A 15,900-nucleotide genomic window follows, 5' to 3' on the forward strand; every position below is an offset into this window, starting at 1 on the left:
CATGGATTTTTTGTTAAATTTGTAAACAATGCGAAGAGTAGGCTAAAAATCATTTCGTGCTACAAAATACGGTTATTTGTCAAAATTTCAACTAAATCAGCACGCTGCCGTTTCATCCTTTCCTCAACCCTCCAGCCCGCCCTGACCGAGTCCATTAAACCCTACAAGTTCAACTTGTTGTATATCCGTTAAACCCTAAAAAACCATAGTGACTGACAGGAGTTCAACAATGGCCGGCTCCGAAGCCACCCCTAAAGCTCAACGATCGAAGAACAAAAAGAGAAAGCAGAGGAGTCTCGGAGCATCCGAAAGACCTTCCAAAACGCAGCGTATTAATGTCTCAGAGAAGGAGAGTGAACCGCAAGAAATGATTGAAGTTGGCGCAGATGAAAAGCACGAGGCGAGAGAACCCAGTCACGAGCTCGAAGAAGGCGGTCCATGGCGGAACCTGGAGTTGGTTTTGTCAATCCAGAACAAAGAAATTGATCTTGAGAAGTGAGTATGGTTATATTTTCTACCTTTTCGTTGTTTTTATTCGCTTTAATGTGTTTAGATTGCGAAAAAGTTCGAATTCAATCAATTGATAGTTTCGGAAGTGCAGAAATTTGATTACGTTGAGTTTGATGGATGTGATTTATGTTCCTACAAGTTTCTCAGCTGACAAAATGGAAAATTTGATTTTGATTTTAATGAGTGAAGTAAACTTAATTTAAAATTTTATGATCAAAGGTTGGTTCTTGGCTAAAATATTTCGATATTTGAGCGTTTTTGTTTATTTATTTTACGAGTAGGTACCAAGATAAATGAAATGTAAAGTCGATGAAGCTTTGTCTTAGAAGGGGAATCAAGGAACTTATAATCCCATTTGAACCAAATTGGTTGAATTAGACTTAATCCATCTGATTTCCTTCTGCAATTGAGAGTAGAAACCAAGATTCAAGTTTCATGTTGTCTTCGTTTCCTCATTAAGTGATCAAAAGGAGGGTTTAGATTTAATTCTGATGAATGTACTTTCTAATCTGAACGAAGATTTAATTCTGATAACTGAGGAATGAAAATGCAGGAAGGTGGAACTAGCTTATGGTTTTGTGATATCTAGAGTGAAAGAAGAAGGCGGCAAGAGTAACCAGGATACTCAAGCAGTCAGTATGTCACGTTTAATAATTTTTGTCAATGATTGGATCCAGTCATTGTTGATTTCTTCAGGAAAGAAAATTCAGAGTGGTGGAGAGAAGCATCAAGCCGAAGTTATTGACACATATTTGGATGTTAGATGCTGGGAAATTTTCAAATTCTGTTTGGAGGAGTCTTTGAAAGTGAATGTTTCTCTAAATTTCTCACGGAACCTTTTACGTTCTATTGATTTGATCGCAAGAAATGCACTGTCCTTATTGAACAAAACATCTTCACGCCCAACTTTGTTTTCCAGCAGTGAAGGGTTACAATTGTACAATACTGTGCTTGATTGCATAGCTTTGGTGTTTTCATCCCATGGAGGCTTATCAAATGAAAATTTAGATCTGTGGGTTTCAACTGTAGGTGCAGTGCTTGATCTAGTCCACAAATTTTACAGTGAAAATCTTGCCTATGGCAACGGAGGTCACTTTGTTTTCCGATTTGTGAGCTTGGTGTTTGAGCCATTTGCCAAGTTTTTGAGGGCCCACCCAGCTCGGAAGAAGGGATTTCGTGATTTTATCGATAAACTCCTTGAGCCTCTGTTGCATCTCTTGGGTCTCTTGCATCTTCAGATTGAGGGAATTAATCCTGATTGGACAAGAAACTTATTGAAGCTAGTTGAAGAAGTATTATCTCATGGGCTATATCACCCAATCCACATTGATGGATTTTTGAGCTTGTGCAGTAGTGAAAAATATGCCACATCCAATTCTGGGAAGTCAAAGGACTCCAAAACAACGCTCAAGAGTTATCACAGACATTTATTTGATAAACTGGAAAGAATTTTAGCTGGAAAGAATGCTTTGGCAGTGGAAAGCATAGGAGAACTATTTCGCTTGCTCATCGATCAAGTTAAAAAGCTAAAAAGGGCTTCAGTGCTGACTGAAAATACCAAAATGATGGGGAAGACTGAAGGTTCAACTAGTACTACACTAGCTGAAAAGAATTACTGCTCAACTAGCTTCAATGCGGAAACACGAAAGTCACTTCTTGATTTTTTTGTACTGATTATGGAGCCTCTTCTGCTTGAGATTAACGGCTATCTTGAAGCTAAGCTGGAAATGGGACCTGTATTGTTGGATGTTCATTGCACACTTAAATCTGTTAATAATTTAGTTTTTGGCTTTATGCATGAAAAGGTTTATGTGAGAACGGAGGATACATCTGCTGGAGCTTGCCTTAATTTCTTGAAGAAGGTTTATAATATGATTATATCATTGTCCTCCAATTTAATTCAGTCATCGAAATCTGATGTAGTTAACGGGACACACGTGGATGCTCTAACTTTAATAGCCAATGAGGTGCTTTCTGCTGTGGGGTATCTATTGGAAATTGAATATGAGGTTATAGAGAATGATTTGGTAAGCTTGTGGCTTCTGATGCTATCTCACTTAGCCATTGGGCTTTCACTGATGGATGTTCCGGATCGGTGCTCATTATCTTTCAAGATAAACGATATTGGATGCCAATTAATTGTTCTCTATAGTCAACTTCGCCAGGTTAGTAGAATGCTCTTTGATTAAGCATTGGCTGCTTTTTAACTTCTGCATGCATATACATATACCTGATTATATATGTATTGCCGTTTCCGAAATCAACTATTTTACCAGTTCCACTCACGAATTTTAGGGGGCGGGTCGTGAATTGTCAATTTGTCCCAGATCATTTCTAGAACTGAGAGTCTGTTTTGTTCCCTTGAGGTTTTCTGTTGTTTAACCCCATCGTTCTACTATTGTACTGCAGGTGAATAATACTATTTTTGCATTGTGTAAAGCAATAAGGCTTCTAAGTTCACATAATGGTGATGGTGAACGAAACTATACTAGATTTGTGATTTCTTTACATGGTGAAGCTTATGCAAAATCAGTGGAAATGTTATTATGCTCGCAAGAGTTTAAGATTGCAATCCAACAAGCTATAAATTCCATACCAGAAGGCCAAGCAAGTGGGTGTATTGGGCAGTTAACTGTCGATATATCAGAAACTCTAGAGTGGATGAAAATTAGTTGTTCAAAATCTGATGAAAAGGAAGTTGACAAATGGGATGTGCAAAGTAGCTCGCATGGTTTTAATCTGGAAGCTGAGCTTTTGGGGAGAGGGTTGTCTGAAATGTATGCACTAGTGCTAGACTCACTATTTGCCACACCTGGAAACTGTAATCTCCTTGGAGTTTCTATAAAGGACCTTATAGCAGTACTTTTTCCTTGCATGGGCCGTCTGGTTTCACAAAAGCCAGATTCTTTAAACAAGTTCCTTTTTTCTGTCACAGGAAAAGGTTTTGATAATGAGACAGCTGAGAACAAAACTAATTTGCTGATATTTGGATTGTCCACTCATTGGGTTTTTGTGTTCTTCTTTCGATTGTATATGTCCTGCCAAAGCTTATATAGGTCAGCAACGAGCCTTATGCCTCCAGATTTATCAAGAAAGATGTCAGCAGCAATGGGAGATTCATTCACATCATACTCTGGTAATGATTGGATGGAGATGACTGACTGGACCAGTGGGGGATATTTTTCTTGGATCAAGCAACCTTCAGCTCCTCTTCTTGTTGTTATTCAATCCATTTCAAACATCTATTGTAAGAACTGTGCGACAGATTCTTGGTCTTTGACTTATGTAATGCATGCTATGGCTTTTAGAAGGCTTGTTGATTTGAATAGGCATATAAAGTCTTCTGAATATGTGATGCAACATAACAAAAATCTGGTGCAAGTCAGGTTGTCTGAAGATGCTGGCTTGTCAAGGTGTCGTAAAAGAATCAAAAAGTTGGAAAGGCACATCTCTGCCTTGAAGGAAGAGGCGGCAGGTCTTGCTGGTTTTCTGATGGAGCACCTATCATTAGTGTCTGAAGATCAACGGCCAATCTTCACTTCTGATGATACAAGTTGTACTAAAATGGTTGCCCATGAAACTGATGAATGGGATTTCAGTGTTTCTGCTTTGAACAAGAAGTCACTGCCAACTGCAATTTGGTGGATTCTTTGCCACAATATTGATACCTGGTGCACTCATGCGACTAAAAAGAATTTGAAGACATTCCTTTCTCTTTTAATCCAAACTTCCCTTCCCTGTGTAAGAAGCAGCTTTGGGGTGGTTAGAGAGCACAATAACCATGTAGCTGACAGGATGAAGAAAGTAACCTTGCATCAAATCTCATCACATTGCTTCATTGACTCCATTCTGTATGAGCAAAGAGTAAGCTTCTATCAAACATCACATGGTGCTTCATTGACTCCATTTTGTGTTAATTCTTGTTTGTTACACTTTTTTATTCTCTTATTGGGACATACACTATTCTGTGCCTTTATATAAACACTTTTCTACCCAGGTATTTATTCTATCGCCTCTATTAGTTTGTCTGCAGGCATTTTGCATCAAGTTTTTGCCGTGCATTGGAGAAATCGACAGTACAATTCATCAGTGACTTTTCATCTGGCGATATTGATTTCAAATCATCACCAAATTGGCCGAAAGTTTTAAATGACCTGGAGAACTCATCAGTGGTTGTTTCCTCTAATAAACATAACATATTTGACCGTTCCTCTGTAGCAAATCCGGTCACTCGTGCTTCTGATAAGCTGCTTACAGGAAGTTGCAAGGAACAAAATGCCCTACCATTGACCATCATGAAATTTACAACTTGCCAGAGTTTACTTAATCTTTTGTGCCATATGCCAAAAGGTCATTTGAGTTCAAGATCAATTTCACTTTATGTGACTTCTATTCTCAACCTTGAAAGGTACAAACATTATCCCATCATCATTTTTTATGGTGTGATGCGGCACCAATGGTCCCCCATAATAGCTCTTGTTGCTTTTTTTCAATAAAAAATAAAATATAAAAATCTTCTGGTGAGCAATTATTTCACAAATTTGTATACTCGTTAAGACAGAAATATCCACTAAATTGAGTTAAGTTTTAAGATGGAAACCTATCACAGATAGTATGATATGGTGGTTATTCATTTTTCCTTGCAGATAATACAATTGAATACATGTAATAAAAAGTAAAAGAGGCTAAAATGTTTTTTGTTGTAAAACTGTTTCAGAAAGCGTTTTGCGCAGAACTGCTTGTTACTGACAAACTCTATCAACTTCTGAGCTTTCTTTCTTTAGTCTCATGTGCACCTTTTTTCCCAGCAGCCTAAAGAATTCATTTCTCATGGAAAACATTTATGTGCTTAACAATTGAAGCTCTCTGATAAGTGTAGTCTTTGTAGTTCAATGAAGATTTTTGTTAATATTATCTGTTCTGTGTTTTTCAGGCTTCTTGTTGGTGGCTTATTAGATTGTCAGAATGCATTGAACTCACATCATTATCACGAGCTCTTCAGATTGTTTGTGTCTTGCCGGAAGGCCTTAAAATGCGTAATTCTGGCTTGTGAAGAGAAGATGGCAGCTTGTCAAACCTCACATGCTTCAGTGTTACTTGAGGATGCATTTCCTGTGTCATGGCTTTACAAGTCAGTTTATGCGGTTCTTGGGATTCAAGAGTCATTTTCAAAAGATAATCAACTCCCATTTAATGACATGATCTTGTCGCTGATGGATCACACATTTTATGTGTTTCTGACATCAAGTAAGTATCAACTTAATCATGTCGATCATCGTCCTAAAGCTGCCAAACTGAATGCTGAAATTGTCCATGAACATAGTAATTCAAGTGAATCTGATCAGTGCTTGGATCCTTCCAACTCTATTGATGCTAGGAAAAGTGTAGCCATTATTGCTAAGAGTTTGACGGAACAGATGCAAAGCTTACTATTGACTTTGAAGAATGGCCCTTATAACAGAAAAGTGGGGATTGATGTTGATGCTCTGAATTTGAACAAGTTTTCATCCTTAGTTTCTTGCTTTAGTGGGTATTTATGGGGCCTAGTATGTGTTGTGAACCATACAAATGTGAGAAATAGTGATCATGAAGCAAACTCATCAAGGCGGAAACTTGAATCCATCACCGAACTCAACCTCTGTATAAATGTTTTTGCAGAGTTTTCTAGTCTTCTCTTACAAATGTTGCTTTTCGACGATAAACAACAGTCCAGAACTTTATGTGATGCTCAAAATATTCAAAAGACAAAGGTAGAGTCCAGTGCAGAGGATTTTATACCACAAGGCACTGGTGTTGAGACTAATATTGCTTGTGGTGGACTGCATAATGAATCTGGAGTTGCAATGACCTGCTCAGCATCACCTGACATCCATGATGACTCAGGATCTGGTAGTGTCCGTAGAAGAAAGTTGCACTTGAAAGGTGCTGTTTTGGCTGCCAGTGCACTGAGTGATGTTGATTCATTTGAATTGCAATCTTTAAATAAGCCTTTGTTGAGACGCCTGCTAAAAGGTGATTACCCAGACGCAGCATTTTTGCTCAGGCAGTTGTTTATTGCATCTTCAGCTATTTTGAGGTTGAGTTTGCATATGAATAGTGCTCCCCTGTCCTCAAGCTTGGTGCATACTTTTACTGGCATCACACAAGTCCTGTTATTGGAATCAGTGGACATGAATCATGTGCCACACTTTTTTTATTTTGTGTGTTTAGACGGTGTTCTGAAGTATCTGGAAGAATTGGCCAAGCATTTTCCTCTGACTAATCCTACGCTATCCAGAAATTTGTATGACAAGATGATTCGGCTACAGTTAAGGGCTTTGGGGAAATGCATAACTTTACAGGGAAAAAGAGCCACCCTAGTATCTCATGAGACAGAGTCAAGCACCAAAATGCTCCATTCTCCTATGGGATTTTCTGAGGCATCTCTGTCTGGCTGGCCATACTTATTAGATGAACTTAAAGCTAGGTTGAGGTCATCGTTCACAGTGTTCATAGAGAGACCATCAGAGTTGCATCTTTTATCAGCTTTACAAGCTATAGAGAGAGCACTAGTTGGTGTGCGGGAAGGGTGCACCATGAGTTATGACATACATACTGGAAGTGCAGATGGGGGAAAGGTTTCTTCAGTTGTTGCAGCTGGCATTGATTGCTTGGATTTGGTTCTGGAATTTGTTTCAGGTAATCAACACATCTGTGGATGGAATATTTCGGTAATTTTGGATCAAACGGTTCTACTATATTCTCAAAGGTGTCTATGGTGACTGTTTGTTCCACATAGCAGTTGCAAGTTGCAACTGAATTCTAACTTATATTTTAGTTCTGGGTGTTCTACTATCAGTAAAGTTTTTACTCGACCTTTGATTTTAAAAGGAAATGTCGTAATATATATGGGGTTATTTTCTAAACGTTACTGAACATCTTTCCTTTTGCACGCATATCATGAATGTAATTTGAAAACATTGTACTTCCCAATGAATATGGGTAGTACAGAAATGAAAAAAATCTTACTAATTTTGAAGACACGCTGGATATAACTACAAACCTTGCTGAAAAGAACTTTAGTATTTTGGAACCTATATTGGAACGTGGAAGACACTTGCCCAGTGTTGCAGAATAGGGGGCATGAACTAAATCTTTGCTTTTACATGTCTTCTACTAGTCATAGTGTTTGTGAAAAAAATAAGAACGTTAGAGTTGCTACGTATATTTCATAATAGTTATCCTTCTAGGTTCTAGGTAATTGATGTCGCTGTATGAAATCACAGTTTATCACCGCTCTGTTATGTATAATAGTCATGTCGGCTATTAGTACGTATTTTATTTAGATTTCAAGTGCATATGATTACAGTTTGTTGGGACTTGCTTGACTGAACATTTATTTTTCTTTCAGGACACAAACGTTTGAAGGTTGTTAAAAAATACATCCAGAGCTTCATTGCTAGTGTGTTCAATGTTATTCTACACTTGCAGAGTCCACTAATCTTTTATGAGCGAGTGGTCCAGAGTAAAGGTGATACTGATACTGATACTGATCCAGATCCAGGAACAGTTATTCTTATGTGTGTTGATGTACTGGTTAGAATTTCTGGCAAACATGCTCTGTACCAAATGGAGCCCTGGCATGTAGCACAATCTTTACGTATACCTTCAGCACTTTTTCAAGACTTCCATCTCTTAAAACTTTCTGAAGCTCCCATTCCTGATGATTCTTCAACAATTCCAAATAACCAATTCTCTAATCCAGTAGCAAGTTTACATTTCTCTGGCATAGATAGGCAATACTCGGTTGACCTATTTTCTGCTTGCTGCCGATTGTTACATAATGTTCTGAAGCATCACAAAAGGTAAGTGTACTCCTTTTGTATGAAAAACCTCACGACTATTAACCTTGGGAATAAGCTGGAAAACATAAAAGTAAAGGGCTGAATATGAAGAAGAATAGCTTTAAGCTTTTGATATTCATTTTCTGCAAAATGATTATTGAAGAGGGTTGATATGTGCGCTGAATTTATTTTCATTTTTGGTTTTCGTCCTCATCAAGTAGACTCCGAATATAATTGAATTGTTGTTTCGTAATTTCTAGTGAATGCGAACGGTGCGTTGCTATACTTGAAGCTTCTGTTCGTGTACTTCTTCATTGTTTGGAGACAGTGGATGCTGATGCAGTCGTCAAGAAAGGTTTCTTTTCATGGGAAGTGGCTGCTGGAGTCAAATGTGCTGGTAGTCTCCGAAGGATTTACGAAGAGGTAGGTGACTTTTCTTATACATGCCTACATGCCTCACAAAAGTTATCTTTATTGTCTTACATTTTGGGTATATGTTCCATTATGTCGAAAGGGAGAAAACACAATGAGATCTTTCTCACCAGATTTTGTCATATCTATTTTGCAGATAAGACATCAAAAAGATGTCTTTGGTCCGCACTGTGCCCAATTTTTATCTAATTACATATGGGTTTATTCAGGATATGGCCCCCATAAAACAGGCATCAAAAGGTAATTTCTGGTACCTTGGAATATTTGTTGTAATGTTCATGAGATTCTTGATGAGCTCAAAAGGCATAACCGATAAGATAATTATACACTTGTGTTTCTCAATTGTTTTTGTTATGAATTAGTACCTTCAAAATTAGTACGTTATATCAACTCCCACTGGCCTCGGGTTAAGGTGGAAGAGGGGTGAGGGTGTAGATCCTATGTTTATAAGTCACTTTCTTCCCATTTTCCTCCCTCTTAAAACTTTTCCAGAAACTTGAGTTTGAAGCGATGTTATTGCCTTCCAATTTTTGTACAATGGGAGGATAAAAAAAAAAAATAGGTGTACGTTCAAGTGACCTATTACTATCTCCAAAAGCATTAACCTTTGGAGCGGACAATCTTGGATTGACCGGCATACATTCATGTCATTCAGACTACCTGAACTATCTTATGTTTAATTTTCAGGGAAATAGATGAAGCTCTAAGACCAGGTGTATACGCGCTAATAGATACTTGCTCACCAGACGATCTTCAACGTCTTCATACCATTTTCGGAGGTAAAACAATTTTTAACTTTATCAAGGCTAAAATGTATGACTTGAAGGGCATTTAAATAGTCTCACATTTTCTTCTTGTTCGTGCAGAGGGTCCTTGCAGAAACACTTTGGCAACCTTAAAACATGATTACGAACTCAATTTCCAATACCAGGGAAAAGTCTAACCGAAGCTCTTTCCTACGGTGGGCTATACAGGCATCGTCATTTTGACATGACTACACAACTCTCCTAACATGTAAGTTGTAACAAATAGGGTAAAATGTAATGTATGATTATAAATTTGTAGTCATATCTTTCTCATTCTTTAAGCTACAAATGGTAGCAAATCCTCATTGAAGTTACAAAGCTCTGTTCATAATACTGACTTGGGCCTAACTTATCTATGTTAATGGGCTGTCATCCCTTTTTGGGTCAGAATTTTATTGCTTGTTTGAGCATAAGTTTAAGCGTAAACAGTGCAACTTTAAACGTTTCCACATTATTCGTTATCATAATATGTGGAAAATCTTGTCTTATCCAATTGTTTGATTCATGTGGTCGTGGTATTAGAGCCTATTTACGAGTGTAAAAAGCACTTTTGCTCAAAAGCGTTTTTGTTAGAACCGCACTACGTACGACCTCTAACGATAAGGATCATGATCATGATGTGTTTCTCACCTAAAATGTACTCTCCACCCACCCTCCTTGTTCAGCTGGTCCCCTTTCATTTGGGATATTTAGTGATTCTATATTCCTAAATGGTATGATTAGGCAGCTGGTATGAAAACGATTGATTGAGCAACCACCAAACCAAATGCTTAGTCCAAAAGAAAGCACCAGAAACTTGTGCGGTTGAGATTATGGGACCTATAAGATATACACACAAGTCCTTGTTTATATTTGTCAATTGGGTTTCAAATTTCAATTTCCATCTGCTTTTTTTCTCTCTGCAGAACATCAACTTCCATTGACAGAGGCCATTGAATCTTGATGGGACATCACTGTTGCAGAAGAGAGGCCCCCTCCTCATACCCAGTTCTGGTTTTCTTGGCGGTGGCCACTGTGCTTCTTCTTCTGTCGTCTTTGATCTCCTTCAATGTTGAAACCCCCACGTTTGAGATCAATTGGGGGCTCATAGCCATGCCGTTGCTGTTGCTAGCGGTTGTGCATTGGTTGTCGTCGGAAACTCCCAAGAAGCCGTATTGTATGCCTCCACCGTGTTGGAAGTGTGGGCGCCCTTGCAAGTGTGGCTACTTCTGAAAAAGTGCTGCTGTAGTTTCAAGAGAGCTGGTTTGTCTAGTTCTCATCTTAGACTAAGAGGGTTGATTTCCTTGTTGGTTTAATTATTGTATTTGTATGTAATGAGTTAAAGCTGTTGGTACTCGATCAAGTTTGGGTAAAATATGGTTGTAACATGATTCTGAATTCGTGAATATGACTGTAAATTTCGCATGTGTTTTTCTTGTATTATTCACTATCCTCAGCTGGTGACGCCATAGCACAAGCGAATCGAAATACCAAATTTTCGTCGATTAGCTCTTAGTCCAATGATACTTCTGTTATTATAAAACCCTCCCAATCACCCCAAGAACGAAAGGGGAGATATCGTAGTTCATGGTCTCTGTAAAAGAAACGTTTTTAGGTGCTCTGTTTCATGTCCCCATTGAGCCTAAACTCGTACACTGATAAAAGATGTATGGATTTTGAAGAAGAGTGGACCCATCAGAAAATAAAATTAACCCAAGCTAAACATTTGATTGAATGAAATTCATATTTGTTTTGTGTATTCGAAGTGAGTTTTTGTTTTTCTTTCTCAAATCAAATGTTTAACTTGATTGTGTTGAGTGAATCCACGATAAGAAACGTTAAAGTTTTCTTTGTTACCCTGATTGAGTGATTTTCCCATATCTATCCCCCGTTCTTTCCATCCACCCTTGTTTCGTCCTGCAACATATTCCCTAGTCATCTGATGACCAAGAATATTCACCGGTCACCTGCTCAACTGTTTATCTGCGATCGCATCCGTAATGTTTTTCTATTATTAAATTTGCATGTCCGGTGCAGGAATGGGGTTGTAATTATTATCGGGCCCAGTGGGTTGATATTTTAAGTTTAAAGTGCCTCCACCGACTTTTTGTTAGTGCACACAGAGGGGATGGATGCATGCCACGGATTGAAAGCCTCCACCGACTTTTTGTTAGGCCACGCAGAGGGGATGGATGCATGCCACGGATTGGAAGCCTCCACCGACGTTTTGTTGGGGCACACATAGTGGATGCATGCAACGCATTGGAAATATGAAAAGTAACGTAATTATTTATAATTTGCTATCCGAATAACATAAATTATGTGACGTAAAGCATGTATATCAGTTAAGTTTTATATATAAAATAATCTATTCTGATATTATAAAAAAATATGAAATTTCTACATAAAATCAATTAGTAATATAAAAAATAGCTCGATTATTTATAAGTACATGCAACATTCTCTTTTTTCTGCTATGAGATCAATACTCTCAAGTTGATGACCTAATTGAAGGGAAGCTTAGCAATAGCTCTTAAGTAACAGTGTAGGTACTATTTTTCTTTTCAATTTCAAAGCATGTTAAAGTTCAATTTCCTCCTTTCAATAATAAAAAAAAAAATTGTCGATCAATAGATTTTTATTTTAATTTAAACAAAATTAATATTGGGAAAACATATATTTATTGTAGGGATCTTTTTAATCAAACCCATATTATAAGATTAATTTGCGGAGAAATTTTTAATTGTAACAGGAATGCGGATGGTACATCACATGTTTTTATGCAAGTGGTGAAAATTTTTAATTTTTAAATTATTAACCTTTTAACACACATAACCCACCATTTATATAGAGACACGTGATGTATCATCTCGTGTGACGGTCAAATTGAAAAATATCTCCATTTGCGGATCTCCTTATAGAAAATCAATCCCAACAAATTCCCTTGTGACATAGGCAACAATTAAAATCGTTAAACCTTCTTTTCCTTTTTCTTGCACAAAAAATGGTAGAAGCTTAAAATATGTAAAATAAACCATATATATGTCTTTATCAATCACTGGATTTTTATCTTTAGAATATTTACTAGAATCTCTTTCTTTTTGGCCGGTGTAGGTATCTTTTGAGAGTTCATGTGCTTGAAAGCAAACACATATGTATAAGTTAAAGAACTCTTCTTATCTTATTGGTCTTCTTTTCCTTGTCGGCCAATGCATCGCCGTCCACTTCACCCATCAAAACCCCATAACTTTATTAAGCAATATAAACAAAGAAATCTAAAACCAAATATCTAAGCATATACTCCTAACAAAGAAACAATAATGTCATTTAGATACGCAAAGCTAACTACATAGATGGGTGAATTTTTTTAATTATGGTTTGTATTAGATAATGCGTCAATAATGTGAACAATTTTGTCTTATCAAAAGCATTACTCAAAGAAATACTTGATCCTTCATTTTTATTTTTTTTAAAAACAAATCAGAGTTTAATAATGTGTGCAGAATTTTTGTTTTTCATAAATTACTTGTTTATGCGTGTGAGTATGTAGTTTACAATAAAAGAGAAAATGACTTTTTATGCAGAAAACCCAAGTATTATTCTCTACTTAATTCAATAATTGAATACCTCCAAAACATTTACTCCCCACCCCACCATCTTTTGTCTATAAAGCCACAAGTCCTTCAATCCATATCAACCTCTTGAATAATCTACTCTCCTTCCAACAACAAAAAACCTTCCCTTCAAATCACATGGCTTACCATGGAAGAAGCCAAACCAGCTCCTTCTTAGAAGGGTTTTCTCTAAGCCCCCTGCCCTACCCAGTTCTCCTAATCCTGGCAGTAATCTCCATCTTCCTGGGCATCTCATGGTACTCCTCCTATGAGTCAGCTGTGGAAGAAGCTGAAGAGCAATTCAATTGGGTTCTTTTGCTCATACCAATAGTTCTCATCCTCATTGTGAAGGGCCTCTCATCTATGGATCCTGATTGGCTCTTCTCCATGTCGCCGTGGGACCGCCGCCGGAGGACTCACCATATACCTTCAGAGGGAAGCTCACCTTGGGGTGTTGCTGCTTTCATTATTCTCTTGCTTGTTTTGCTGCAATACCGGTCTTCTTTTCGTGATAGCTGGCTCATTTAATTAGTATGTGGATGTAGTAGGATTGTTTTTTTTATGCTCTGAGTTCTAAGTTTTGTACGTGTATATTGGAGTTGTATATAGTGAAATTTGATCGTCTACTTCAAATTTCTGTGTAGCTTTTTACTTTCATACTAATCGCGATAAAAATTTCATGAAAGAAAGAGATGCAAATGTTTATATTGTCTGATTTTGAATTTTAGACTCACAGTTCAAGAAAAAATGTAACATAATCAGTGATTTGAAATGAACGTATCTTATGTTGTCATACAGTTTGTCAAAAAAAAAAAAAAAAAAAAACGTTTCCTTCTTTATTCCATCTATATGTAATACGATCATTGTGGGTTTATAATTCTTCCATTATATGTTTTTCTAATTGTTTCATTACCCTAATTTGCTTGCTTGGGAGTAATAAGTAACTGTCCAAAGTACCTATTATAGACAAACTTTATACTTAAGCTAGAGTAGTTGTAATTTGTAAGTGATCATATTTATTGAAACATGAAATAGGTAACATATTTGAGTATGTGAAAAAAAATTATCCCACATCAGAAAAATAACTTAAAAGGAATTTGGCAGTTCCGGTCGCGTTGCCAATTGATTTTGGGATGAAACCTTCAAATATTCATAAAGTTGTGTTGAGGCACCATGAGACTTGAGTACAATCAAATAACTCAATTGCTTGATCCATTTGCTCTTCATGTGAAGTTTGTCCTATTAATAATTAATAAGAATGTTACTTGTTACACTCAAATGCATATGACTAAAATAATTTGATCTTATTGATAAGAAGAAATATATGAAGTAAGTACATGAAAGTGATAAAAAATAATTAGATAAGCAACTTATGTCCTTGAAAGTTAGGAGATAATTGTCAAGCCGGCCAGCCAATAGACAATGAATTTAGCCTGGAAATCTCCTCATATTGTTTGTGTATTTCATTTTCAGCTATTTGTTTATGTCTGGCTTCTTTCACATCTGTAATCAAACTCTGAAAACAACCCTCCCTCCCCCATTTAATTATATAAATTAACCCAAACCAACCCTACCAACACCTGTCTTTGTGGTCCCCTGCTCTAAGCAAACCGACCTTTGAATAATCATGGATTTTTTTTTCTTTTTTAGAAGCGATATTAAGGGAAAAAAAAAGGGTATGATATCCACTCCTTTTTACTTCTCCTACACCTTTTTGGTTTTCGGCCGTCGGATTAGATGAATTAAAGAAGATCAACGGACAAAAATTAACAAATGGTGTGTGAGAAGTAAAAAGGGGTGTGTGGATAGCACATCCCAAAAAAAATGCCTTCAGAATCTCAAGTGCAGAGATAAATATTTTTAGATACTTTAATTACAAACCTCTTATGGATAATCATAATCTTTACCTCAAATAATATATATCGGGCCAAATTAGTAAGTGCATATTTTATATTCAGGTTTTTATCACAAATGGTCCAAAAAATTGATCCTCACCATCAAGGTAGTTCTTGAAATTGAAAATCAATCAATGTAGTCCCTGAAAATGGATGTTGCAAATCAATGTGGTCATTCCGTCACAGTTCTATTAAGTGTTGATGTGACACATAAATGGGTCCCATAAGTCAATTTTCTCATAAATGGTTTTTGAAATTGACCTGCGACATGAAAATGGTCTCTGAAATTGACCTACGACATCAAAATGGTCCATAAAATTGAAAATCAATCAATGTAGTACCGCAAATAAATATCCCAAATCAATGTAGCATCTCCATCATAATTTTATCAAAAATTTTGTTATGTGCTAATGTGACACGTAAATGAACACAAGTCTAATTAAATTAAAAAAAATTACAAATAAGTTTAATAATTTAATAGTTAATAAAAAATTGTAAACCCAAAAATCCAAAAAACGTGTGGTTATCCTCATAATGACTTTATCATGAAATATGAATGGATTATAAACGTCATGAAAGTATCTTATTACTTTTCAAGAAAATGGAAAACAAATGACGGACAAATGGTGGGATTCCATTGATCAAGTGTAGCTGTTGATGAAATGAAAAGGGCAAGAATAGTCAACTTTGTCTTGGTTGAAGCAGTCCATATGGAATAATGGATGTCATGGATAAACCACTAATCATAACAATGGGAGAAGATATTCGTCAGGGCTATCTTATTAGGAGAGCTCTTTTATTGAGTAGGGATCACATGAAATTGGATTGATAAAATACAATA

At 36.7% G+C, this 15,900-nt stretch overlaps 2 protein-coding genes across 2 annotated transcripts; both read left to right on the forward strand.

The window, feature by feature from the left end:
• The first annotated feature begins 106 nt into the window (after positions 1-106).
• On the forward strand, positions 107-10,975 carry LOC103436231 (uncharacterized). The gene is made up of 11 exons (XM_008374654.4): positions 107-495; positions 1,064-2,675; positions 2,920-4,374; positions 4,533-4,918; positions 5,444-7,188; positions 7,901-8,354; positions 8,594-8,756; positions 8,902-9,005; positions 9,453-9,544; positions 9,632-9,779; positions 10,477-10,975. Exons 1-10 carry the CDS (start codon positions 230-232, stop codon positions 9,706-9,708), a joined length of 6,354 nt encoding a protein of 2,117 aa, XP_008372876.3. The 5' UTR covers positions 107-229; the 3' UTR covers positions 9,709-9,779; positions 10,477-10,975.
• Positions 10,976-13,180: 2,205 nt separating this feature from the next.
• On the forward strand, positions 13,181-13,797 carry LOC103436232 (uncharacterized). The gene has a single exon (XM_008374655.4). It carries the CDS (start codon positions 13,303-13,305, stop codon positions 13,690-13,692), a length of 390 nt encoding a protein of 129 aa, XP_008372877.3. The 5' UTR covers positions 13,181-13,302; the 3' UTR covers positions 13,693-13,797.
• The last annotated feature ends 2,103 nt before the right edge of the window (positions 13,798-15,900 follow it).

The sequence above is a fragment of the Malus domestica genome, chromosome 05 (assembly GCF_042453785.1).
Source record: "Malus domestica chromosome 05, GDT2T_hap1".
In the NCBI taxonomy this organism is placed as follows: domain Eukaryota; kingdom Viridiplantae; phylum Streptophyta; class Magnoliopsida; order Rosales; family Rosaceae; genus Malus; species Malus domestica.